At 34.1% G+C, this 25444-nt stretch overlaps 1 protein-coding gene across 4 annotated transcripts in view; it reads left to right on the top strand.

The window, feature by feature from the left end:
- vti1a (vesicle transport through interaction with t-SNAREs 1A) overlaps positions 1-25444 on the top strand; it is a 334105-nt gene that overhangs the window by 84665 nt on the left and 223996 nt on the right. For 2 of the 4 annotated variants that reach the window (XM_087998891.1, XM_087998889.1), the window contains exons 4-6: positions 10232-10315; positions 12311-12331; positions 14918-15002. In XM_087998891.1, coding sequence (XP_087855017.1) covers positions 10232-10315; positions 12311-12331; positions 14918-15002 — 190 coding nt within the window. The remainder of the gene's footprint in view (positions 1-10231; positions 10316-12310; positions 12332-14917; positions 15003-25444) is intronic. The other 2 variants (XM_087998893.1, XM_087998890.1) reach the window with 1 other exon arrangement.

Below are 25444 nucleotides of genomic sequence, written 5' to 3'. Positions count from 1 at the left end.
CTCTGAAATAGAGAATGTAAATAATTCAGGTGTGGCAGCAGCTAGAAGAAATGTGTTAATACTTTAATTTCAAAATTACATGGCAAATGACAATTATGTTACATTTCTTTATTTGGCATTTACTACACTGGCTTTCTGAACTGCACAAATTCATCAGTTCTGAGTGCTGTATCACTATTTGATTTTGTTATATAGTCCCACATAATAATGTGTCATCTATATACAAACATTCTTATTCCACATTCTTGTTGCCTTAACAGTGATAGTAATAAGTGATTCTTGGTAGTAACTTACAGGAAAGTGGAAATTAACAGTAAAAAGATACTTTGTCATTGAGTCTAATTAGTTTTTGTGCAGTTTTATGCTTAACATTGAGAACATCTCCAGCCATTTTGTTGCTCTAAGTAGTTTTCATCACTGCAAATTTGTTTTGGATACCAATAAAAAGTTAAACAGTCAAAATCACCACTATTATCTTTATCAATCTTTTTCCCTCACTTGGTTGCATGTAGTGAAGTAAAAATCTGATGTAGATATTTAATCATTGCTGCTTTATTGCTGTACCACTGGTGGCTGTGCTTGTTGGCTGCTAAGCCCCCAAGCTCTAAAACTTTGTCTGCCTCTGACAGTCCTTAGATATACCTTTTTAATGAAACTTTTGGCCACCTGCTAAATATTGACTTGTGGGATTTTAATTTATTTGTCGTGTTTCTATGAAGTGCCATGGGACATTTCGTTTCATTAAAGGTATTGTATAAATAAAGTTATTGTTTGATAATCTCGGTCTGTTGCAAGCTAGTGAAAAGAAAATGACTGGGCAGTGGTCCCAATGGCTAACCAGTTAAAAATTCTAGTCACAGAAGAATTGTTAATTCTTAATGTGCCACAGGATTATTTTTTCAGGATTGATTTTTGTTTTAATTTATCAGGTCATTGTCTATTTATTAATGCACTTATTAGAATCCGTGGCTCTTCCTAACATGTGACATTTAATTTTTTTAAGCAAATCGGTTTTCATTTTTTTCATCACTGTTACTTAATTATACCATCCTAGAGTGAATTAATCCACTATATTTTATTTGTGCATGTGCTGCAGTATGATCGTTTTTCATTTTTACACCAAGTTACAGCTCTTTTTGTCTAGCCTTGCATTTTGCATTAATTTAACATGCAGTAGGACAGGACTTCCTTGAGGGCTGGACTTTAATTGTCATACTTTTCACTTCTTTGGGATTTTCTATTGAGTGAAGAACATATGCTATCCACATTATTGCCATATTGGTAGATAATAACAACTGACAGCTAAGGCATAGAACAGTGGAACACTTGGTTTGACTGACTACTCTAAGTATAGAACTCATAAACTATTAATAAAAGGTGTTATGAATCTTGAAGCTACTCTGTAGTGAACCTATGACATTACTTGCTCTGCCAGTTGAATACTTGCCATGATGTATGTGTGTATATGGGAGAGGGGAATAATATTTTATTGATATCTTTACTCATCTAGTGATCTGTTTCATCAGTAGACCAAAATCATAGAACACTGCCTAATTTGGCATTGTCCTTTCTTTATAAATATTTTGGTTTTAAAAGAAAGTAAATAGGGGGCTGGGGAAGCCAGAAGTAAACCCAGTTTGATACTTAAGCATACAGTGAAGTGTCTAAGCTGCCTATTGTGATTTAATTGAATAATTGATTGTGATATGGCTATCGTTCAAAAGGTTTTAGTTACTCATAATACTGCAGACTAACTTTATTTGGCCCATTTCAAGTTCTCTGCTGAGATTCTGATGACAAATCATATATTTCAGCCCAGTGGGCATTTTATACTAGATATGGACATTTTCGACTAGATATGGACATTTTCGTTTTGTTTGAATGATGTAACGTGCTGTAGCACTATTGTAACAACTGTTTCATCACGTTTAATTTTATAAAAATCATTGATAGTTAAAGTCACTATCTCTCTGTAAATGGGCTGCTGTGTTGCTGCTTGGAGTCAAAATTACTGCGTCTGCCGATTCCTTAGATGGATTGGAAGCTACTCCATCATTCATATCACAAAAGATAATTTGAAACAATACAAGCTGTCAGTTAGGGATTCAGTACAACTTTGCATTTCGTTATGCTTATTGTTCTGCAAATTATTTTGGAAATGGAATACAACTTTATTGAAATTTGAAGATGTTGAGATGAATTACAAACAGTCTATGTTGGATTCAGCTATTTTCCATTATTCTTCAATGTATGCAACAAACTCTGTTGACAACTTCACTAAATTGCAACTTGCATTGTTTAAAATACAGCCTTTTAGCTTTGTAGCAATGACAGCTATTAAACATCATCAAAAGTATTATTTTCATGCCTTATTGGAAATACCTTAAAAAAAAAGAGAATGGGTGGATAGAAATTGAAAACGTAAAAAAAAATTGATCAGTGTGGATAAAGTCAACTTTCATTAATTTTATTTTAGTGTTATTATTTGAACAACCCAGCACATTTCTGGCTTTGGGACTTCTATTTCTATATTTGAATTAGGCGAAGTCACAAGTTAAGGCCTTGGTCACTATCGAACCTTGTATTCAATCCATCAAGTATGCTAACACATGCCATATTATTTTACTAGTTATTTTTTATATGTTTTTGATTAGTTGGTCATGTTGATCTTTGAGTTCAAAGTAAATTGCATACTTCTGGACTCCATATTTTGGAGTCTGCAACTCAATTCCAATGATCTGGTGTCACTCCCAACTGTAGCTTCAATATGGATAAGACTCGGTAGAAGTTATTCCTTTCAATGTACGCCAAGCCTTAACCCCCAAACCAGATCCTACATCTGTACTTCTGCCTTCTTATTCGTATCAAATCTCAATGCTTGAGTATTTATTTGGGGAGAAACAAAAATGACAAGGTGTGGAGGCTTCTCATTTCATTTTGATAAGACTTATTTTTCCTGTCTAGTTCAGATGTTTTCTGCTTTACATTCAAGATCTATGCTTACCATTTTTATGTTTAGAAACAGACATGAAGTAGAAAGGCTGACAAGATTAAGAAGCAATGAAATGGTAAACTGGCAGTGGTGAGCCTTGGTTAAATAAAACTGAGGTTTCCATGAGAGATAATAAAGATTTAATAGGTTTGAAGTTCGCAGGAAGAATCAATTAGTCAGGAAACAGTCTCCATTTCAATAGCATGGGATGTGGAGAGGAGGAAGAACCTGTTTATTTATTACTTTGCATTTACAGGAACACAATGGTACTTTTTTGTTGCTGAAATGGGAATTGTTTGATCTTAAGTAAGGAATGGATTCTTGGAGAAAGCTTTAGGAAAAGATATTGAAGTTTTATTGGAGATGAAATTGTGGAACGAAACATATTATGGATGAAGCGTAAGGATGGAGTCAGTAAAGGTTAGGGGTGATAACTGATGTTTAACCTCGTGAAACACATGAGTTTTACCTACTTATTAATTGAAAGAGGCAATTTTCAATGCCCCAATAAAATAAATGAAGGAGATCAAAGCAGAATTATTTATCTGTTTCATTGTCAGGTGATTTAAGTTTGTGAACACTGGGAATATTAGAAGAATATATGGAATCGCCAGGAAAAACGTTCACCTATCACTTTATATAAAGGCTCAAGTTTCACTGTTCTTTTCTGAAATTGATGCAGGAATGCGGTGTTTGGCTCCTTGCACCTGTCTACCAATCAATATGATCATGGCTGATTTGATTATGGCCTTAACTCCACTTGCCAGCCAACCTCCCTGTAACCTTTGACTCTCATCAATCAAACGATTTTCTAATTAAATCTTGAATATATTAAATGACTCCCTTCCCCTATTTTCTGGGGAAAAGAAATCCAAATATAAACTATCCTCAGAGAAGACATTCCTCATCTCCATCTTAGAAAGGAGGTTCCTTTTCAAACTGACCTCCATTGTTCTAGCTTTTCTCACAGAGTGGAAACATCTTTTTTTTCTTCTTCTCAGCATTTGCCCTGCCAAGCTCCTTTAGAAATGTCTATGTTCCATTAGGATTACTACTCATTCTTCTAAACACTGATAATTATAGGCCCAACCTGCTCGATCTTTTCTCATAAGTCAAACCACTCATCCCAGAGTGAACCTCCTCTGAATAGCTTCTACTCAAGTATTGTTTTCTCCAAAGTTCCAAAACAATGCAACAGCATACAAAACAGTAATTGCTGCTCCTGGAATTAGAGGAAATTACCTCTTAACACCTAAAATACCTCAAAAAAAAGGAGCAGAAATTTTTCCCATGTTCCATCTTTGATTACCCAAAATCCCAGAAGGTTTAAGGTGAGAGGGGAAAGATATAAAGAGACCAAAGGGGCAATGTTTTCACGCAGACGGCGGCACGTGTATGGAATGAGCTGCCAGAGAATGTGGTGGAGGCTGGTACAATTGCAACATTTAAAAGGCATCTGGATGGGTATATGAATAGGAAGGCTTTTGAGGGATGTGGACCGGGTGCTGACAGGTGGGACTAGATTAGGTTGAGATATCTGGCCGGCATGGCTGAGTTGAACTGAAGGGTCTGTTTCCATGCTATACATCTCTATGACTCTTAAGTTTGTCCATTCTTAAACAAGGTGACCAAAGCTATATGTAGTACTCTAGATATTGCTTCACCAGACTCTGTACAGTTGTAACAAAGCTTTCCCTACTTTTAAACTCATTCCTCCTTGCAATAAAGCCCAACATTACTTTCTGATGTCCTTGTCACAATTTGCTTTCTAACCTAATTTCAAATCATCAGCAAACTTGGCTACAGTAAAGTTGTCCTCAGGCAAATTATTAACACAGGTGGTAAATAGTTGAAGCCCTACCACTGATCCCTTTGGCATTCCACTTATTACAGATTGCCATCCTGAAAAATGACCTATTTATCCCAAGTCTGTTTTCCTGTTAGCTCATTCGCTATCCATACCAATATATCAATCATTGCTATAACTTTTATAAAAGCAAAATATTGCAGATGCTGGAAATCTGAAATAAAGAGTTCTGGAGTGAAAAAGAATCATACTGGACTTGAAGCACATGTTCTGTTTGACCGTCCACAGATGCCAGACCTGCTAAGGTCCTCCAGCACTCTGTTTTTATATATCATGAACTCTTGGCTTGTGCAGAAAATGTTTCATACATAGCTATCTCATCCCCGTACCCTAGGTAAATCACATGCTAATCATTTTCTAAACTGAAGCATTTTAGATATCATGTTATGTAACCTGACTTTGAAATTCTTCCCATCCGTATAAACGATTACCTTACATTTACAAGGCATATATGTGGGAGATAATAAAACTAGTTGGTTGCATTTTTATACATTTATTTCAATGCAGTCAACTGTCTACACGTTCACAATGATCCTGGGAATGAAGGTTTGTCACATGAGTAATTGAGGATTCTGCGTCTGTAGTTAACGGAGTTAAAAAGGATGAGGAGGATCACATTGAAACTTACAGAATGCTGAGAGGCCTGGATAAAGTCAATGTGGAGAAAATGTTTCTACTAGCAAAAGAGACTAGGATCCAAGGCACAGCCTCAGAGTGAGGGGATGACCGTTTAAAACTGAGATGAGAATTTCTTCAGCAAGAGGGTCTGAATGGGTGGAACTCATTGCCACAGAAGGCTATGGAGGTCAAGTAATTGAGTGTCTTCAGAGGTAAGTTCTTGGTTAGTAAAGGGATCAGTGATTATGGGAAGAAGGCAAGAGAATGAGGTTGAGAAACATATCTGCTATGATTAAATGGTACAGTACACTTATTGGGCCGAATAATTTAATTTTGCTTCTATATCTAATGATTTTATGGCATAGACAAGAACTTGCTTTATTTTTGAATAATGTCTTCTGGATATATGTTGGTTTCAAGTTGCAGTTATTTCACTATGAAAGCTACCTTCTTATATTAACTAAAATACCTCATTTCAACGACTTCGAATATTAGGGTTTTGCACAATTAATTTGGCAAAGTTTGAAAATTGTTAAATAATTTCTAATTATTTTGGGCTCAGCCTCTGAATTCTACATGAACAAAAGAAGTGACTATGTTCTGTCCTGCTGACCTCCAATCCCTTTGATCAGCATGTCAAAGTTTGACTGTCTCAAGGTGAAAATAAATAGAAATGAAAAGAGGATCCCTCCTTGCTTTTTATCCAGTTCAAGTGGCAATTAATGAAGAAGCAGTTTGTTAAAGGTGCTAAAGAGTTGGTATGTTGTTTGTACTCACTCACTCGATGTCTTGACAATTTTGGGGGTAAATGGCATCAAAGGTTTTTCCTGTGTCCAGGAAAGTGGCACAGAAAATCAAGTACTTGACAATCTCTGGAGACGTGGCAGCATCTGTGAAGGGAGAAGGAGAGTTAAAGTTTCAAGATCAATGGGACTCTTCTTCAGAACCAACTAAATGAGTAGGAAGTTGATGCTGTACAAAAGTATTGTTGCCTCATTTGGTTAATGTAGTGCTTTGGAATGTTGCTTGTTGATTTAGATTAGATTAGATTAGATTAGATTAGATTAGATTACTTACAGTGTGGAAACAGGCCCTTCGGCCCAACAAGTCCACACTGTCCCGCCGAAGCGCAACCCACCCATTCCCCTACATTTACCCCTTACCTAACACTACATGGCCAATTCACCTGACCTGTACATCTTTGGACTGTGGGAGGAAACCGGAGCACCCGGAGGAAACCCACGCAGACACGGGGAGAATGTGCAAACTCCACATAGTCAGTCGCCTGAGGCAGGAATTGGACCCAGGTCTCTGGCGCTGTGAGGCAGCAGTGCTAACCACTGTGCCACCGTGCCGCCCCCACTTCTTGGACTTCTTGGATCATGTAACCTGCTACAGTTATGTTTCAATATGTAGCAGGAATTGTAATAAATCTGTGTATCAATTTTAGTTTTTGTTTAACTAAATATATCTAAAATTAATTTGAAGTGAAGAAGTGAGCAACGTGTATGTTAAAAATCCTAATTTGGAGTTTTACTGAGTTTGAAACCAGGACACCTCGGGTTTGATCACTACCTTGTGCTGATTTAGCAGAAAAAAGCTGTGGCAGTCATAATTAGAATTCAGTGTCCTTAGACCATGAAGTCCCAGCCAGATTCGTGCACCCAACATCAATCCAGTGATTTTTACTTGAAAAGTGTGTATGTTATTGTCAATGGAAGGCATAGTTAGGATCCTTCTCTGTGTAATCCACAGTTGAATACCTTCCTTATAGTCTTAGACTGGAAAACTGAGTATTTGGAATGAGTAGAGTTGTGAATTAGTACTTAAAGGACTGTGCCTCAAGGTGTTTTTGTGCCATCAGAAGAGGAAAGAAACTTTGTTGAGTGTGAAAAGGATTAAAAATAATAGAGTTGCGAAGCATTTGTGTTAAATGGATGATTCCTTTTTAAGAATTTTATAGTTAATGGTGAGAAACGTCATTTATCATAGAAATATCTAACCTGGAACGTGTTATTCCTTTCATAATCTACAATTTATTTTGGGGGCTTTTTTTTTACAAATGTTTAACAAATATTTCTGTCTCTAAGATGAAGGAGAATCTGGTGAACTCACTTGAAGCACTTGATAAAGGAAATATCAGGGAAGAACTTGTCTTTATACAACTTTTCACTGTCTCAGGACTTACTAAAACTCTTAAGTAAATAATACATCTTGAGGTGATCATATAAGGAATTTACAATATTATAACGCAAGGAAATACGGCAAGGTCTCACAAATGATAATTAACCAGATAATCTATTTTAGCAAGATTAGTTTAATGGAGGGATAAATGCTGTTCATGCAATCTTTCATATCCAAATGGAAGTCTAGATGATGCCTTAATTTAATGGTTCATCCAAAGATTTCCACAAAATTGCAGTTAATGTGCTCAAATCTCTGGAGTGAAGTTTGAACCCACACCCTTCTGAATCAGAGGCAAGAATGCTGTCACTGAGCTAATGCTGACAGCTATGATGGGGAAGATGGTTCCTATTATGTTACTTAAATTTGGTATAATATTCTTAACATTTCTAGAGTTTAGTCAATTATTAATTCATGCCGTCATTCTATAAATCTGTTTGCACAACGTTTTGTTGTAGTTCACAATGTGAGCTTTTTTAAAATCTCTAAATTATCTTTCCAAATTTCAATTTTTTAAAATTCATTTGTGGGATGCAGGTGTTATTAACAAGATTTATTGTTCCATCCTAAATTTCTGCATCTACTCAGGTTTGCAACTTCTGCTATTGATTCCAAATAGCTGAAATTAGTATGGTCGTTGATGTTAGCCTCAATATTTTCGACATTTTGATCAACTGCTTTTTTCCCCATCTGTTTTCAGACAGTTAATAATATTATATATTAAATGAGCAGAGTCTAAGTAATAACATAATAATTAATTTAGTAGTGATAGGTGTCAGTCTTGTTTTCCATTTAATCTCGCGAGTGCCTATTTGGCCAGATTGGCACTGCAACCTCTGGGCTACATCATCTCCATATATAGCTGCCATATAATCTCTGTCCCTTTTTCTAAAACACCTTTAACTATATCCGTGAAGATTAAATATGGTTGCAAAGGAAGTTTGGAAATGGGGGAGAAAAAAGCTGCTGAGTTAGAGAGGAAAAAAACTGAAGCTCTGTTTCAAATGGTTCAGATGATGTCTCTTGAAAAGCTCTCCCCTGCCAGGCCTCAACTCTCATCACAAGCTGCTGCTGCCCTTTTGATTCTAATTGCACTCAACGCTTCCTTTTCTATTCTTTTCACATAACATTAAGGCATGTATTAAAATGTACTTTGCTATTAATAGTTGCTTTTAAGCAAAGGTATATACTTTTTAATATTTTTAAAACTGTTTGCTAAACCGTTTATACAATAGAAAGTTTGGACCATGCAGTTTCATGCAGTTATGAGGAAGATTTTAATAACTTCTCACTTTTCAGGTTTTGCTTTGGGAAATCTGTAATAATTTTGATACTGACTTGGAGTGTTTTAATTTGTTTTACACTCTTAACCTGTTTATGCTTCATACCTTCATCAATTCTGTTGATAAAATGATGAAACATCATGAATAGTCGAGGTTTATTCTCAAGTGAAAACTTAATTTAGCTGATTTAAGTATTCAATTTTTTTGCATTGTATCCAATTTTAAGGAAGAATAGGAGATAATTGTAATGTAGTGATTACTAGTTAACACAATTTTGCATATTGGATTGTAGGTTTGTATTTAGCCACTTTAATGTGCTTTACTTGTGCTCCCAACTTAAAATGTTTTGTGCTGTCTTTTGAAAACCTTTTTAATGTTTTGTAACTTCACATAGTTTTTATTTTTAAGTATTTTTTCACTTAAATGTTAGAGATTATTGTAATTAATTAACCCATTTGAAATAGGAATCTTTTTGGTCTACAATATGCTTTTCTCTTTAATGCAATTGCATTTTGGTAATTTTTCTATTTTGGTTTTCCACAGGAAAAACAGAGATTAACAAAAAATTAAAAACTGATGGATGGATTGTGTTGTTTGTTCAAAACATGTACATTGTTTACTATTACTCTGAGTAGCTTAGTATTAGGATAATTAACGATTTATTTTCAAATTTTTATAAAGATCTAATTTCAGTATACTCAGTTGAATTCTATTTTTAACTGTACTTTGTTATGTGCATGAACTTTGTTTTGCTGAAGAAAGTTTCATAAAGTTAGGAACAAAAATTTATATTTGCTCTTTAAAAAGTGACAGCTTGATTAACTTTGCTTGTTAGTAAAAAAAATCATTTTTTAACCAGCAGTCCACTTTGAAAAGTAAATACGAGAAATCTGAATAACTTGTAACAAGAATAAATTTGCTTTCTCTTAAAATAAGTCATCTGTGTGAGCTGATTTTAAACAGAAGAATTCTAAATGTTTTTAACTGCCTGTTGTCATCTCTTTCTTTCCACAAACAAGTTGTGTGAGGTGAAATCAATAGAATGAAACCTACTCTTTCAAGTCATTTTGAATTAAGTACCAATTTTGGATAAGTGGTATATTTCTTTAATTTCCAATATATCTATATGTAGAGACAATTTCCATGTAAGTGGTTAGCTGCTAAAGTGGATCATTTTTCTCTAGGTTTTCCATTAGGGGGCTCTCCTGCTATAGAAAGACTATGCTTAGAATAATTCGTAAGCCTACTTTCTAACACAAATTTTGCTCTTTTTCCTTTCGTTTCCAGAAAAGGTCACGGATCGCCTACAGTGATGAGGTAAATCTTCGAAATGAGCTCCTAGGGGAAGATGGGAATACCTCTGAGAACCAGGTAGGGCCACTAATCAGCATACCCTTGTGGGTGGCTTGAGGGTGATGAAGGTCAGCGAATAGTACGTCTTCTCAAGCTGCTCACTAACAGCATTAACAGCAACTCAAGTGGAAATACATTGTTTAATGTAAAGCTGAGCAACAACAAGCCTCTGATTTTAAACCATTTAAGTTTTAATCACAGTACAGAGAAGACATGTAGACCTTCTAAATATCTGATACAAACTTTGTATTTCATGAACAAATTTCCAGCTTAGAACAAATCTGCAAGATGTTAAACTTTGCTTATAAGTTTATTTTTTTATTAATGCTAGTAATACGGCTGGAATCTGTGAAGTAGTGAGCTCTAGCGATAGTGCTATGGGGGCTTACTGTGCAAGAAATACACCATACTGCAGTTTTAGCGCAGAGGTTGATGCCGGTCAATTTAATTCCCGAAGATCTAAAGGAGGTCAGTATCATCTCATATAGCCTTGGCAGAGCAGATCATTATGAGCAACAAATCTGTTAGTTGCATGGCATGGATTTATAACGAAATGAATGGTGAACCTTTATAAGTTCTGAAAATTGTGTGTTCACCTAGCGATAATGTGTAAAGGACATTTAATAGAGTTCAGCATTTATTCGTTATCTGTATGCGGGCAGAGAAGGAATTGGCGTTATCGCTTTTCATAATTCTGTAGTTTCGTGCATCACGTGGTCTTCACATACTGCGGCGCAGTTTCGATTTCAGTCACAGCAGCAGTCTGGCCACTAGAGATTCTGCCGGTTCAAACCAGCGCGTACCAGATTTTTCAGGTTACAAAGAACAGATTACCACTCATATCGAATACCATATTGAAAATCTTTGTTTGAAAATCCTGTGATTATCATAACTGAAATGGCAGCACTACATTCTTAATGATGATAATGAAGAAAATGCAAAATGTAATCGTAAAATTTCAGACTGTTTAGTGCTTCCACTATGCCATTGTCTTGTCTAGTTGAATACTTTTTTTGTTAATATGAATTAATATGTACCTCAGCATGGTACAAAACAAAACCTGAGGCCCATTGCAAAACCATCTTCAAATCCATAGAGAAGCTTTAAAATCAGCCAAGCAGCACAAACAAGATAAAGCGCATTTTGTTTAGGTTCTATTGTAAAACAGCTGCGCCATGCTTCATAGTACTTATGGTTATGACCAGAGACGAGGTCGTCTCTTCCGCTTAGTTTTGGATTCTGGCCCATTGAACATTCTGGTAGTGAGTTAAGAAAGAATATGACTGTCTTGCAAACAGCAAGACATTTTGACAATCGTACCGTCAAGTGGTGTTTGTTTTGTTTCTGTTAAGTGAATAATTTAATAAACTACCTTGGAATGCTAAAATATCTCACAAAAACATACTTTTCTTTCCTGTTTTCTTTTTCTGTCTTACCAACTGTATTATCAGCTCCACCTTTGTAATTTTGCATTGTGCTTGAGTTTTTCTGAAAGTAACTTTTTTACCTTGTGAATTCAAATAATTAAAATGCATACCTCTTTACAACTTGGCGCAGTTAGCCCCATTGTATATGTCTGTTTGGTTTCACTCAAGCTATTAAGATTTGTCTTTAATTACAGTTGTTAAATGGTAATTGCAGTGGGATCTGCATCAGAACCTTGAAATAATACTCCATACTCTCTTTGCCTCTTTAAAATCATCACTAAGAAGCCCCTCGTTCTTTCTTTGAAGATTGCAACAAACATATCTCTCACATTCTAAACAAGAGAGAAATGATTGTAACCGTCTGTGTTGACAAAGAAAGAGCTAATCTTTGTTCTTTCAAATATGATTTTGAAAATTCTCTTTGCATGAGCCTTTTTAGGCTTTAAAGAAGCTCTTCTATGATTTCTTAATACTAAGTATGTAATTGTAAACAGATAAATTGTCATAGTTAATGTTATACCCAACTGTATGACAGATGTTTCATCCCTGCCATTTCTTTCTTTTTCATCTTTCTGTGCGTTCACAGTTGATAAAATTGCGTGAAGAGGTGAGTGTATCGTGTTTGTTGTTAGGTATCTGTGTTTGGAAAATATTGGTGTTTTCTGTCAACTGTTAATTTTTTGAGAACCATGTTGCAGACCATACAGGATTTCTTTACATTTTGTTTCTATATTATGTAAGGTAATCAGTATAATTTATCCAAAATAAGTATACTTATTATTTGAAGAGCTAGATTAATTAGTATAGATTGTTATTGCAGTGTGTCTGACCTTCACATCAGGTCCTATCTGCGTTGATCTGAACACATTGTTCTAATGATTTCGAAAAAAATTTCAAGGGAAGCTTTGAAGTGGCTTTAGCTGCTGCGATCTGCTGGCCACATCTCACAGATATGTCACCTCTGCCAGGAGGGAATAGGAAAATCACGTTTCGAATGGTAATGATAACATTCTAATCACTTCTCCTTTGAAGATTGAAGCAAGATACACTGTCAGTATCCCAGACTGTCAGTGCTCAAGGCACCAAGGCATCTTGGTCTAGGTGTATTAGCTTAAGTGAGCATGTCAATACAGCTGCATCAGGGAGATCCATAGGGGCTCATTAGAGCAAGGCAACTCACTTCTATGGACATGATTCAGATTGTTCATATGGCACCATTTTTATTAGAAAGTATTTCTCCAATTTTAAGTGACATCTGTCAGCGAGGAAAGTTCTTGGTGAAGCTTTCTGACTGTCAGACTCAAAAATGGTCTTGAAATGTGGTAGCCCCTCTTGTTTTTTCCATGTGATTAGTTTGTATGCCTTTTGACAGCATGAATAGAACTTGTAACAAACCAGGGTCTAGCCTTTTTTTCCGTGAAAGAAAGTAGGATTAAAATTCTCTAAAGCAAAGAGTTGATGGGCGTAAAATGGTAGGAAGCTACACTGCAAGTGAGACCCTATCCTGTATGTAAAAATCTTTTATTTCCTCTTTTCTTTTGTGTGGTAGGAGTTCTTCTTAAAAGAAAATCATTATAATTAATAAACTTAACACATTTAAGATTACTTCACTTACAGAACTTTTTCCTTTCATTTGGAGCAGGTGAAAAGAACACGTAGCTTTGCTTTAATACTTCAGTAACCTTCCGTATTGATTCACCTAAATTCAAGATTTAGTTATTCAAGTTATGTATATTATGTCTACTCATTTCAAAGGTGATGTAGTCACACTGCTATAATATACAGATAAGATTTATTCTGAATAGCATTAACCAAAATACATTTTCTGAGCTTCATTTGACATTTTTTTTCTGGAAATAAAGTTCAATTCCAATATTCAAATTCTGTCATGATGCACTAAAGTCAAGGGATATGTCCACTGATTAAAGGCTTTTTCATTTTAGAATGGCCTTAAAAAGTGAGTGTACCTTAATGATGACAGTAACAATGACAATAAAATGTTACAGATGTTTTGTATATAAGATATGATAATTGTGCTGTGGCTCTGCTTATCTAAAATTCTACTTATCTTATTATACAGCTATTTATTTCAACTTGTGTGGCACAGTATTGGAGCCTAATTATTCAATGGAACATCAGTTTAAATAAGACTCCTGGCATTCACAAAGCGCTCCATATTTTGCTGTAATGAGCATAAAATCCCAAGTGAAATTCTGTAGGAATCCATAATAAGACATTTTAGAAAAATATAAGTAAAAACTTATATTTAAAGATCAAAACTACTATATGATTGTTCTTCAGCTATGATCTATTTCTAATAATCAATAATATGCAGTAAATCTAACTATTGCAGTAGTTCTAGTTTTTAGTGAAAATGGAGCATAGTTTGTTTTATAAGTCAAAGCTCAGATTAACTGTTTCCAAAATAAAATAAAACAATTACAGAAGCTGATTTATGAGAGCAAAAATATGCTATTTATTCTATGATACTGGATATTAAAATTATTTTAAGCTGCATGCACCCTCATGTTTGAATAGACTCATATTGCATATTCACATTGTTGTAAATTAATTACACTTACATTTTTTTTAATGATAGTTTTGATTATGGTAATTTTCAGTGGTTTTTCCAATATGTTTTCAAAGAATTCTAGTCTGTTTAGCTTTGTACAAAGAAATAGTTGATTTCAGACAAGAATTCATTTAATTGAGACTATTTATTTTGCCTTCACTAGTTAGTCCAACACCACCTTCAATAGTCTCACTCATCATAAGTTAGGCTTTTTCTTGTATTTTGTGTGTCTTAACACTATCACACAATATTTCCAGAGCTCTTTATAGATGTATGATATTTAGAATTTAGGCTTTATTAAATTCCAGAGGAAAACAAAATGCAGTTACTTTGTGCTTTGACATGTAGTTCACCTTCAATTACTAAAAATAGCAAAATAGTACTTACTTGGTAACTGTTGAAAATAACAATGAGTCCTTGAAAACAAGAAATAAGCAGTTTTAGAAAGTGGATTTTTATTTCTCCTTTTCAGCTGAACTTAGCTCTTCATTCAAATTGTTGCAGTGTCTCACTCCAAAATTTAACTTGTTTTTCCCCCATACAGTTCCTTTACTGTTGGAATTAGACACAATTATGCCCCGTATTTAAGTGTGTGTATAATCATCTACAATTTTATTTCAGAGAGCGTGTCTGTTGGATAACACAGAGCGGTTGGAAAGGTCAACACGGAGATTGGAGGCTGGATACCAACTAACCGTTGAAACTGGTAAGGATTTTTGAGACTGAGCAAATTATATGCCTTATGCACAGTAGTGTTCATGACACATGACATTTCTGGCACACTTCAAAGCAGGAAAAAGACAGCAGCTATAGATGTGGTTTACATATGGAAAGGGATTGGATGTTATTTTGTGCCCCTCTCAAATTTGAAGGCATGATATTTACTAAAACAATTGATGCTACTGTGTCTAAATATGTATCTAAATAGCATTAAGTTAGAATATAATTACTTGCATAAAGTGTTTGCAGAAACATGACTCAGTATTCTTTTTCTGTGCAAAATGTATAATTGAAAGATGTGGTATTAAGAAATCACTGCATTTCTAACCTTACACCTAATTCTTTGATTATACTGTTTGCACAGAGGAAAACTTGAATTGTTTTTAAAGGATGTTTATATGTTGATAATATTCAATGAAAAGGCTGGCTAATGGAAAAATAAATTATTTACTGATTTTACACAAAGTTCAGGCAGTGAATGTTGAAAAGATGATTTATTTGATTTGGCATTAATTACTCAGTTTGAATACGTGGTTTTCAGTTCTGAGAAATAAAATAGTTTTACAGGTATTTTTCATTCATATGTAATATTTTGTCTTTAAAAGGAAGCTAACAACTGGTATAATTCAAGTTTGAGGTCAGGTGGAACAGTCTTGCAGCATTATACTCTGAATCAAACCTCAAAATCATCTTGAAGAAAAGTTCAAATGAGGAGTCCTATGGAGAGATAGCAAAAAGAAAATGGCAAGAATATTATCTAACATTATACTAAGAATGGTAAGGAAGGAAGCAGAAGAGGCTAAACACAAGTGGTATCATCACAGATAGACAGAATAAGTTAATGAATGACGAAGAAAGTTTGAGGGTCAGAGAGTATTATATAAAAGGAAGGTAAAAGCAAAGGAAACATCCGTATGGATTACCAGGAAGAAGTTTAGTTCCAAACAGAAAAGCAATGTTGCTTGTGGATGTCAGGATGGATAAGATGCAGTCTGACTGCAGATGAAGTTTCTTCAAATAACGGCAAGCTATAGATGCTGATTAAAAAAAAATGTACTGTCGGTAAAATTAATTAAGAATGGGACTGGATGATTTCTTCATGTGCTGAATTAAACTAAGCAAAAGTAATAGAGTAGCAGAGAAATAGAGTAATGTCGAAGTTTTCTTTAAAGCACAATTCAGTAGTGTTCAAATTGTCCATCATATTTTCTTCCTGTTTTGATATAGTGAGTAATACATTTGGGTACAACATATTTTGCACCGAAATAATAGATATAACAGACTCAGACCAAAAGGCTCCATGTTTGATCCATGAACTGTATTATGTTAGTAGCCAATTTCAGCTGGGCCAATGATAGAGCTGCTAGACCTATTATTTGGTAAGTAAAGAAAATATTTTTTGACAGCATTGGTTTAGCTTAGATGTCCCTTTGGGTGGGTAACAGGTTGGTACACACTATCAAGGCTTACCATCCAATTAATAGCTGTATAGACATTCAACAAAATATTGGAGGATGGGGCAATGTGCATTGAGTTGCAATGCAGTAATGAGTTGATACCTTCAAGAGATGAGAGAAACATTTGACAAGGGAAAGATGTGATCTAACACAGTAAAGAAAATAGACTATTAATATTTAGGATATTAAGCTCATTATTAAGCTAAAAAAATTTAAAACATTTTATATGTGATGATCTAATGCCTGATCCATAATGAAGCTATTTTACAGATTGAATTATGCAAGTTTTTAACTTCTCTGAGGCATAAAAACTTAAGTTTTATTTTGTCATCTTGGAACTTTTCTTTTGAATTTTTTTCCTGAGATTTGTATCTTTTGTAACTGCTGCCAGCAATTATTACTATCTTTACTGTATGGTTGTGTTGTATGACTAGATGATAGTGTTTTGCAAGCATTTGTTATACTAGAGCTTGGATAATAAGAGGTTAGTTTTACTGAGAAATCATTACCCTGTTTAGGAGAGATGTGACACTTCAGTGTACAGGCTAATAGATGGCTGATGGTTTGGCAAAAGATAGCGATTAAATCTAGGGGTTCTGAGCATGTTGGAATCCTGAGATTCAATTACATCTATGTATTTTTTTCAGTAACCACTTTATTCTTGGTAAAATTAAAAAAAAACTGTGGTAGAAAGACTCCATTGGGGAAGCGAGTATAACCTGGATGCCAGTTGCTGGCTGCTGTTTTTTATCCATATTTTTCTTCACTCATTGAGGGTTGATGTTTCACAAATGTCATTGGAGACTACATAGGAATTCAGCTAGATTGTGTACAGTATGATAGACTGATGTAATTGGACCATTTCTTGTGGTGGAAAAATAAATAGCATCTGTTGCAGAGAATCAGAAATTGTTTCTTCATTTAACAGAGTTTAGTTTCCCATGGTGATCTGAATACAATGAAGGAGCAGATTCTCCTGGACACCTCGTGCAAATGAGATCTGAGAGTATGGTATTTGTCGAGTTCTTTAGATGGGAAATGTTCCATGCAGAGAGCTGCAAAAAAGAATATGGCAGAATAACAAAAGCAAAATTATAACACTTTGTCAGTCAGAATTATAGTTTTCCTTAAAATTAAATGTGCTACAATATCTGATATAATGATATCTGAACTCTTGTACGAATTGGATAACAGTGTAAAAGATTCAGTTACGTCACAAACATTACAGTTGCATCCCTTTGTTTGATATTTGGTGTGTAATTTTGATTTTCACAGGTGAAAAATATTGATTTCTTCAGATGTGAAATATAGGATGCTAACTGAAGTGTATGACTGAGTTAAATTACAAGAAATCCAGATTTTATCTGCCAAAATTTATAAGTAAATTGAGGTAATTTCTGTAAGCAAAATAAATTCAGTAATGCAACAGATTTGGATTGCTCATTCTAAATGAAGCTTTTTGTGAAGAAACAGACTTTTTTTAAATATAAAAAGATCAATCCAGTATAAATATGGAAAGTGACCTGTCTCTGCTGCCTTTATTAGGACCTGTTCCAGTTGTGTAATGTCATCAGAATATCGTGCAATAGTTAATATTTCTACATGTATAATATGGTATAGTATTTATTACTAGTGTCATTGCAGGTGACTGAAAATAATGTTCATGGAATTAATGTTCGTATTTAAAGCTGAACAATTAAATACAGCATTATGTGAAATATTTTAGGGACACTTAACATTATAAGGTCATGATCTGAGCAGGAAAAACATTTTATTGCAGGAAATAAAAATCTCTCAAAACAAACGGAATGGTTTTTACATTTAAGCCATTTTACTGCTGCTCGGCTCTTTCTGCAAGCATTCAGCAGTAAATGGCTTCTGGAGCTATTAGGCTGGCCTGAGAGGCTTTCGCTCCTAGAAGTTCATTGAGGTTGGGTACAAGACCAACTCTGCAGGCCATCAGCTTTATTAATGTGCAGATAAGCTGATTAGGCTATGTCAATCAAAGGTGCCAATAACTCAATTGAGAGGCTTTTTTTTCCCTCCTGAAGCATTGAAGTTGCCAACAAAGTGATAGATGTATGGTACACAGAGCTCAAGTTGTCAGCAAGCGAGACACAAGATCCTATGATGATGCACTGACTATATTAAAGAATACATCAATTTGTTTAGCCTGTTTTGATTTTTTTTCTGTGGTATTAGGTGGAAAGAATTCATGGTTACAGCTTCACTGGAAAGCACAAGGTCTTGGAAAAAAAATAATCGGGTCCCTTTGAAGCCTATTGTAGACTTTGAGATCTTGCTGTGCCAGATGATGGGTATTCAAGTACTCCTGTAACCATTGCACTCTGATCTCTCCCTAGCCTCTGGTAACTTCGGTATTGCTGTTTAAGTCAACAGAAGCAAAACTGGAGAATCTGATCTGGTTGTTCTTCCAATAATAACCTTAAAAAGACAAAACTAAACATAAAAAATGCACAATATTAAACATTATTATATGAATGATAACCTACATTTGGAGTGTTCTGAGCTTAATCATATTTGTACTTTCTTTAATTCAAACTATTCAAGGGCAATATATATTTAAGAAAAGACGTATTGTTTACTTAGCACTCTTAAAATAAAAGCTTTTCATAAATTCTGTTATCATGAGTTCAAAATCACAACAATGAAACACTTTTTATGTCAATATGCATTAAAATTTACTTCTTAGATGGCCAATCCAGTGAATTTGCTCCCTGCCTAGCTTTCTTATTAATAGAGCAGATGTTGGATTATTTAAAGGAAGTCTTGTGTCTGGTTGGTTATTTAGCATCTTTAGTCTTAAACAAAATCGATACTGATTGTACCAGCCTTTATCTCGTACTTCTTTTTATATGATTAACAGCATTTCATCTTACTGTGCATGTTGATCATGGGCGTTGGAAAAGAATCTTATTATTTAAACTAAATCAAATCCAAAATTATATTGTCTGTAATTAAGGAGCAATGAAAGCATGGTAACAAACAAGGCAAATTAATGATGAATGAAGAATACAATATTCCAAACATTTTTCTGTTAATTAAATAGTCCGAAGAAGCAAAGAATTTTATTTGCTTTTCTCGTACCTTCACCCCTTTTCCTCCCTAAGGCTCACTTCTGTTTATCTCCCTACCCTGTCTGAAAAAAGTGAATGTAATAATAATTTTTTCCCTAATCGAGCCTTGTCAGGGAAGTGTCTTATCATTAAAAGGAAAATGACACCGATGATATCGTAAACAGAGCTAGTGTCACAGCGTTCCAGTCAGAGCAATTCAGGCTCGGTATCTAGTGCTGCCACAAACACCTAGCAGCGTTTTTCATCGAAACATCAAAAACTAGCAGTCATTAAAATTGCACCCGCGTAGAATTGCAGGGATCAGCCGCACTAGCGCAAAATAGGATATGGGAAACAGGCTTCTAAATGTGCTAATTCCAATACCACGTGCTTGTGGCTTATTTTAATCAGTTGAAACTCTCACATTGTAATAAATCAGCATTATCTGTTGTGACACTAAAGGACACAGTTGGTTCAAGGATTTAGAGGGTCGCTGGCAACAGTATATGGTGTGATGGGCAAAGTATTTTTACGCTTGAACTACGGTAGCTAAGGCCCAAACCCCAATTTATACCCCAAACAAAGCACACAATCTGCACAATGACCAGCTCAACATGCAGTGATCTTCACCATGATATGGCCAACGGAAGACTAAAAGAGCACAGGGCTTTAAGAGAATTCAATAGTTTGTGTTTGATTTTCATTCAAAAACCCCTCAAAAAGAAGAGGCTATTGGTAATTAGGAAAAACAGATGTTGTCAAGCCTTATGACAGCTGAGCATCATTTCAGGCCAAGAAAGTAAATGATTTCAACGTTGTTTTTAAATCCACAATTTATTTTTTAGTGTCTTAATTTTTTAACCTACACATTTCTGAATATATTTACAGAGAAATTATTGATATGTTTTAAAAAAATTAAGTGCTTAAGGCATTGTGATATATGTTTCAAAGACTTTCCCATTTTTAAATAAATTGCTTTTGCACATGTCATCATTTAATGAATTCGTAGTTTTTGTTCAAGTGTACTGTCATTCCAAGTTGTATTTAATAACCATTAAATTGAAAAAAAACAACAAAATATTGCATTGGAATAAAAATAGTAAATGTAAGTTTGACTTGATGATTAGCATCTTCTCTATATATGCACACATTACACACTCTTTTTATATTTGCAAATTGATCCTTTTTGAAATTGAGATGTAACTTGAGGATAGAAATCAATTGATTAAAATTTTGTTAAGAGTCATGATGAAGTATGAAAATAGTTTTTAAGAAACAAATTAAAATGTGGAAAGAAAAATGATGGTTAAAAGTTCATAGAATATGTTTCTCTAAAATATTCAGATTACAGTAAATATAATATATTACCTTTCCTCCTTTCCAGCATGTGCACTATGCACATTTGCAATCAATGAACTTGATGCACTTGTGCTTGCACTCTGATACTGCAAAACGACAAAGAACATTAACCTTAAAAAATGCTTGGCACGGGTTTTCTGTTAATCCACAAAAACTTAATTGAATTTTAAATGTAGTACCTTATTAAAGTAGTATTTTGCTTTTTTTGTCAAATGATGTTGTAAATTGTAATTTTTGTAGAAACGTAAATATATTGCACTGTGGTAGATGTCACAAAATAATTTCTGTCATTGCAGTAAAATTGATGTTCCAGAACTTTGTTTTCTATTGCCTTCCAAGAGGAGTTCATTTCAGTTTCAGTTTGATCATTGAGAGTTGGGTATTCTTTTATAAACTTTTGCACATTGTTAATGTTGGAATAAATATTTTATCCAATATAGACAATAAAAATTAATCCCATTTGTAAGTATTATATTTAATTGCAAAATCATAGATAATCTAGAACTTTTGAGCATATGCAAGTATTGCTAATGATTAAACTTTAAAGAAACGCCAATATTTTGGGTTTTTGTGACATCTTGAAAATATCATGGTTAAAAGTGTAGTTTAAATACTGTGCGATTTTTAGAAAGGATGGCAATGGATCATTTTCAGTCAGATGCTTTAATGGCCTTTGTTCTGTGAATTATGTAGAATGACGGAAATAATTCTCTTTGCTTCGAGTTGCTGGTGGGAAAGCCCTAAGATGTGGAGTCCATTGTGTGACACTCAAAGAATAGTCTTAATTATGTTTAACAAAGTCTTCTTATGGAAGTAGAAAACAAAAGCGAGAAGTGGAACCCCAGGCAGTTTCCTTTATGGAATTTTGAAAAGCTTACAGATTTGTTGAAAAATGAAGTTCTAATCAAGGCATTATCTTCAAAATAACTCTAAGTGTAGAGTGTTATTTAACTCAAACTATAAATGAAAAGTTGATTATTTTGTTTGTTTTTTGGCTTAATAATCACCCATTACGGTGAACTTCAAAAAATGTAGTAGTTATGTTGCATAAAACATCAAGAAATTGATCGTTTCTGTTGATTTCAATTTAAAATGACATTGATGGGGAAAAGCAGATAGGCTGCGCTCTTGAGCTGTTTCTAAGTTTGACTTTTCTGTAACATTCTTTCAATTTACTTGACTGGTGCACAATCAGGTAGGGCTTATAAACATGCATTAGTAATCTAGCTAATGTTTTCAACATCTAAGCTGAAAATTTGGAACAGACAATACAGGAGTTATTGTTTTAGTTTTAGTTTTTGCTTTAAAATACTGTATCTTTACCAGTTGAATTTTGGTAACTTGCTTCAGTGACCATGAAGAATTTCAGCATAAAAGTTTACCTTTCATTAGTCCATATCTTGTCTCCATATGTAACTTAATTCTCATAGAATTCAATTGCCTCATGCAAATATTATTGGTAGGAAATCTCTTGAATAATATAATAATGCAAATATGGATTAATTCTGATTTTAAATATTATTTTATAGTGCACTTTAAAATTCACATCAACCTATCAAATGATGCACAGTGAGATTGTTGTTCTTTCGCTTGTCAATTGAAAAATTGTCGAATTTTGCAATAAAGGTTTTGGTTTCAGAATAAACTTAACCTTAGTATTATGATTAGTGATTGGTTTTTAAATGAAAAAAAACGCATACCATCTCTTTGCTTCTATCAAAAGAATCAGAGGTGTTTACTATCAATGAATAATTATCAAATAAAGAAGGACTACCATGTTATACTTCATTTTAAATTAATCACTACATAAAAATAAAACACTAGAATAATTAGGAACAGTATGGCCTGAAATTTACATTTGATTTGCAAAATGCATAACACTGGCTTTCTTTTTGAGATACATTTGGAAAATTATAAATATGTTTTTGACATTTCCTGTCTCCACCCATACCCTCACTCCAAACCTTTAAAGGATGCTCAGTTTTGAACAATTTTTTTTCTGTTCAGAGTGATCATTAGAATGATGTTTGCATAGAGTAAATGATTAATGTGACTGACATTCTTAGCATTAAAGTTTTATCATAGCTTGTTTTTACACCTCTCAATACTGATAACACACAACTTTACTGCATCAAATTTCAAAGAAATAAGTGTGTCACGGAGGTGAAAGTACATTTTTATATGGATTATTACACACGTGCACAAACAATAATTATTTAAGGAAAATATATTTCTCGTAATATTGCCTGAGCAATGTTACACAACTGTTTGGATCCTATTTTTTTTCCTGTGCTATAGCATATTGCTATCTGATTTGAAATAAAAGCAAATCAAAACCTTTATAAGAAGATTAGTTAACTTGAAATATAAACTAGCATTGCACATTGTTGTTTTTCTTAAGGAAATTGAAGGAAAACCTAATTTTAAGGAAATTGCAAAAAACGAAATTCCCTAAGCATTCCTTCACCCCATGTGCAATTTGTACTTGATTTGCTATTCTAATCAATTAGCTTTCATATGATTTAACCTGAAATTGTAATTCAAAATAATAAGCTCTAATGATTGTTTTCATATCTTGTATTGCTTATAGTTAAATTTTAAACAAAACAAGAGTCCTTTTTCACTAAAACCTGGACTGCATAATATACCACAGTTCCATAAAATAAATTATATGAGCTATTTTATATTAGAAATAACTCCAATTGATGGTCATGATCTTATCCCTTGCTGTTGATATTAAGTGCTTCGTAATGTATGTTATTATCCTGCACTGTAAACCATTTTTATGGTAAATGTTATAGTAAATGCTCTTCAATCTTAACAAGCTACAAGTCAAAGCTTTCAGTTCACTATGTATAGTAACAATATAAATGGCTTACTGTTCAGACATAGATTATGTGGGCAGGAAAAGGCATTATTAGGACCACAGAGGGCTTGAAAAGATTATTATAATTTGCCAGTTCTGTTAATGGCACCTGTTAGAGGTGTGACACAAACGACAGTGACAGGCTGTGTAATTCAATAATTACTATCTTTGTGTAGTGTCACTGGGTCATTTTATATATGCTTACAAAGAAATCAGTGTTAGAATAGTACTGACTTTGTCTAGTTAACAGGCAGTATGCTGTGGTCAATGCAGTCTTTCAGGAGGGAGAATTGAGCCCTGGGGAAAAACTTGGTTGGGTCAAAACAAACCGAGACAAACCAAAAGCCAGCACTGCCTTTTGTTGCTTATTGATGGGATAAAGTATTATGGGAACAGCAACCTTTAGTATTAACTATAATTTTCTCAGTATATTCCTTGGCATATCACTGTTTTAATAATTACATCTCAGAAGCAAATAAATAACCAGAGCTTGTATTCACGTAGTAGCTTTAATGTCCGAACGCTTCAAACTGCTTTGCCAAGGTGCAGTTTTAAAATCATACATTTCATTTGTTCTGCTGTTCTTCAGCAATGTTTCTGTATTTTGAATAGTTATTATTTACAGGTAAGTTGCTTCTGAAGAGAAACTTGACCAGGAACATCTTGTTACTGATCAATTTTCTCATGCTGTTTCTTGGATTCAAATTGTGAGATTGAAACTATACAGAATTAGCACTGTATCAGTCTGTAACATGGAGCTAAATGCCATTAGTTATCAAATAATTCAGTTAGATTACTGGGACTTAGTATTTACTATGCTTGACATGACAGTATTGTTAAAAGGAAACAAAGTAAAACAAGAATAGGGTTGGAAAGTCTTTGGTTCTCTGTGTTGTGTATAATAATGCACTCTTAAACTGGCAATGAATTTTATAGACTACTTGAGCTTCACTTTTCTGATATAATGTAGACATTATCCCATTCAAAGTGCACATACATGAGCATACAAAAACTCAAAACTGGAAGATAATCGCTGATGGCTATATCCTCCAGAGGCTGACTAGTTGAAGGGCAGCAGAAAAGGTGACGTGAAACAGAAGGCTGAAAGAAGAGCCCAGAGAAGGCATAGACCAGGAAATCCTACATCTTTTCAGAGCACTGTCTTCTTATGCTCCAAATGCCACTGACACTGGCATGGTGAGCTGCAGCAGATAATGTTAATCATAGTTGATTACCAAGATGCAATCGATGGTCTCATGAGATGGAAAGCAGCCTCTGACTTATCCCTCAATTGCTGTAACTTTGCAATACTGTACACTAAGTTAGCCTCCATGCAAACTTTGTTTTTGGTTTAAAAAGAAATAAAAACATGGGGGTTGAACAATGGCACAAAAATATTGCATATGGTTAGAGCTTTATACAGAATATGTTTAACTTACAATATGGCCATTTAAATAAAGCTTGTAATAAACCACATCTTATTGCCTCTCAATTTTGTAACAATGTAAAAATAAATCGCACAACATGAAGCAATTACATTAAAATTGTACTACTAATGCTTATTTCATTTTACATGCAAACGTGAAGTTTAAATAAATAGCTAAACTTAAATTTAAAGCAAAAAAAAATCACGGTAGATAATACCATTCAGATACTGTAATATGAATGC

This window comes from Chiloscyllium plagiosum, unplaced genomic scaffold (assembly GCF_037043375.1).
Source record: "Chiloscyllium plagiosum isolate Xiang-an unplaced genomic scaffold, Cpla_swu_hap1 HiC_scaffold_22, whole genome shotgun sequence".
Taxonomy (NCBI): Eukaryota; Metazoa; Chordata; class Chondrichthyes; order Orectolobiformes; family Hemiscylliidae; genus Chiloscyllium; species Chiloscyllium plagiosum.
This window is presented reverse-complemented; position numbering and strand designations above follow the sequence as displayed.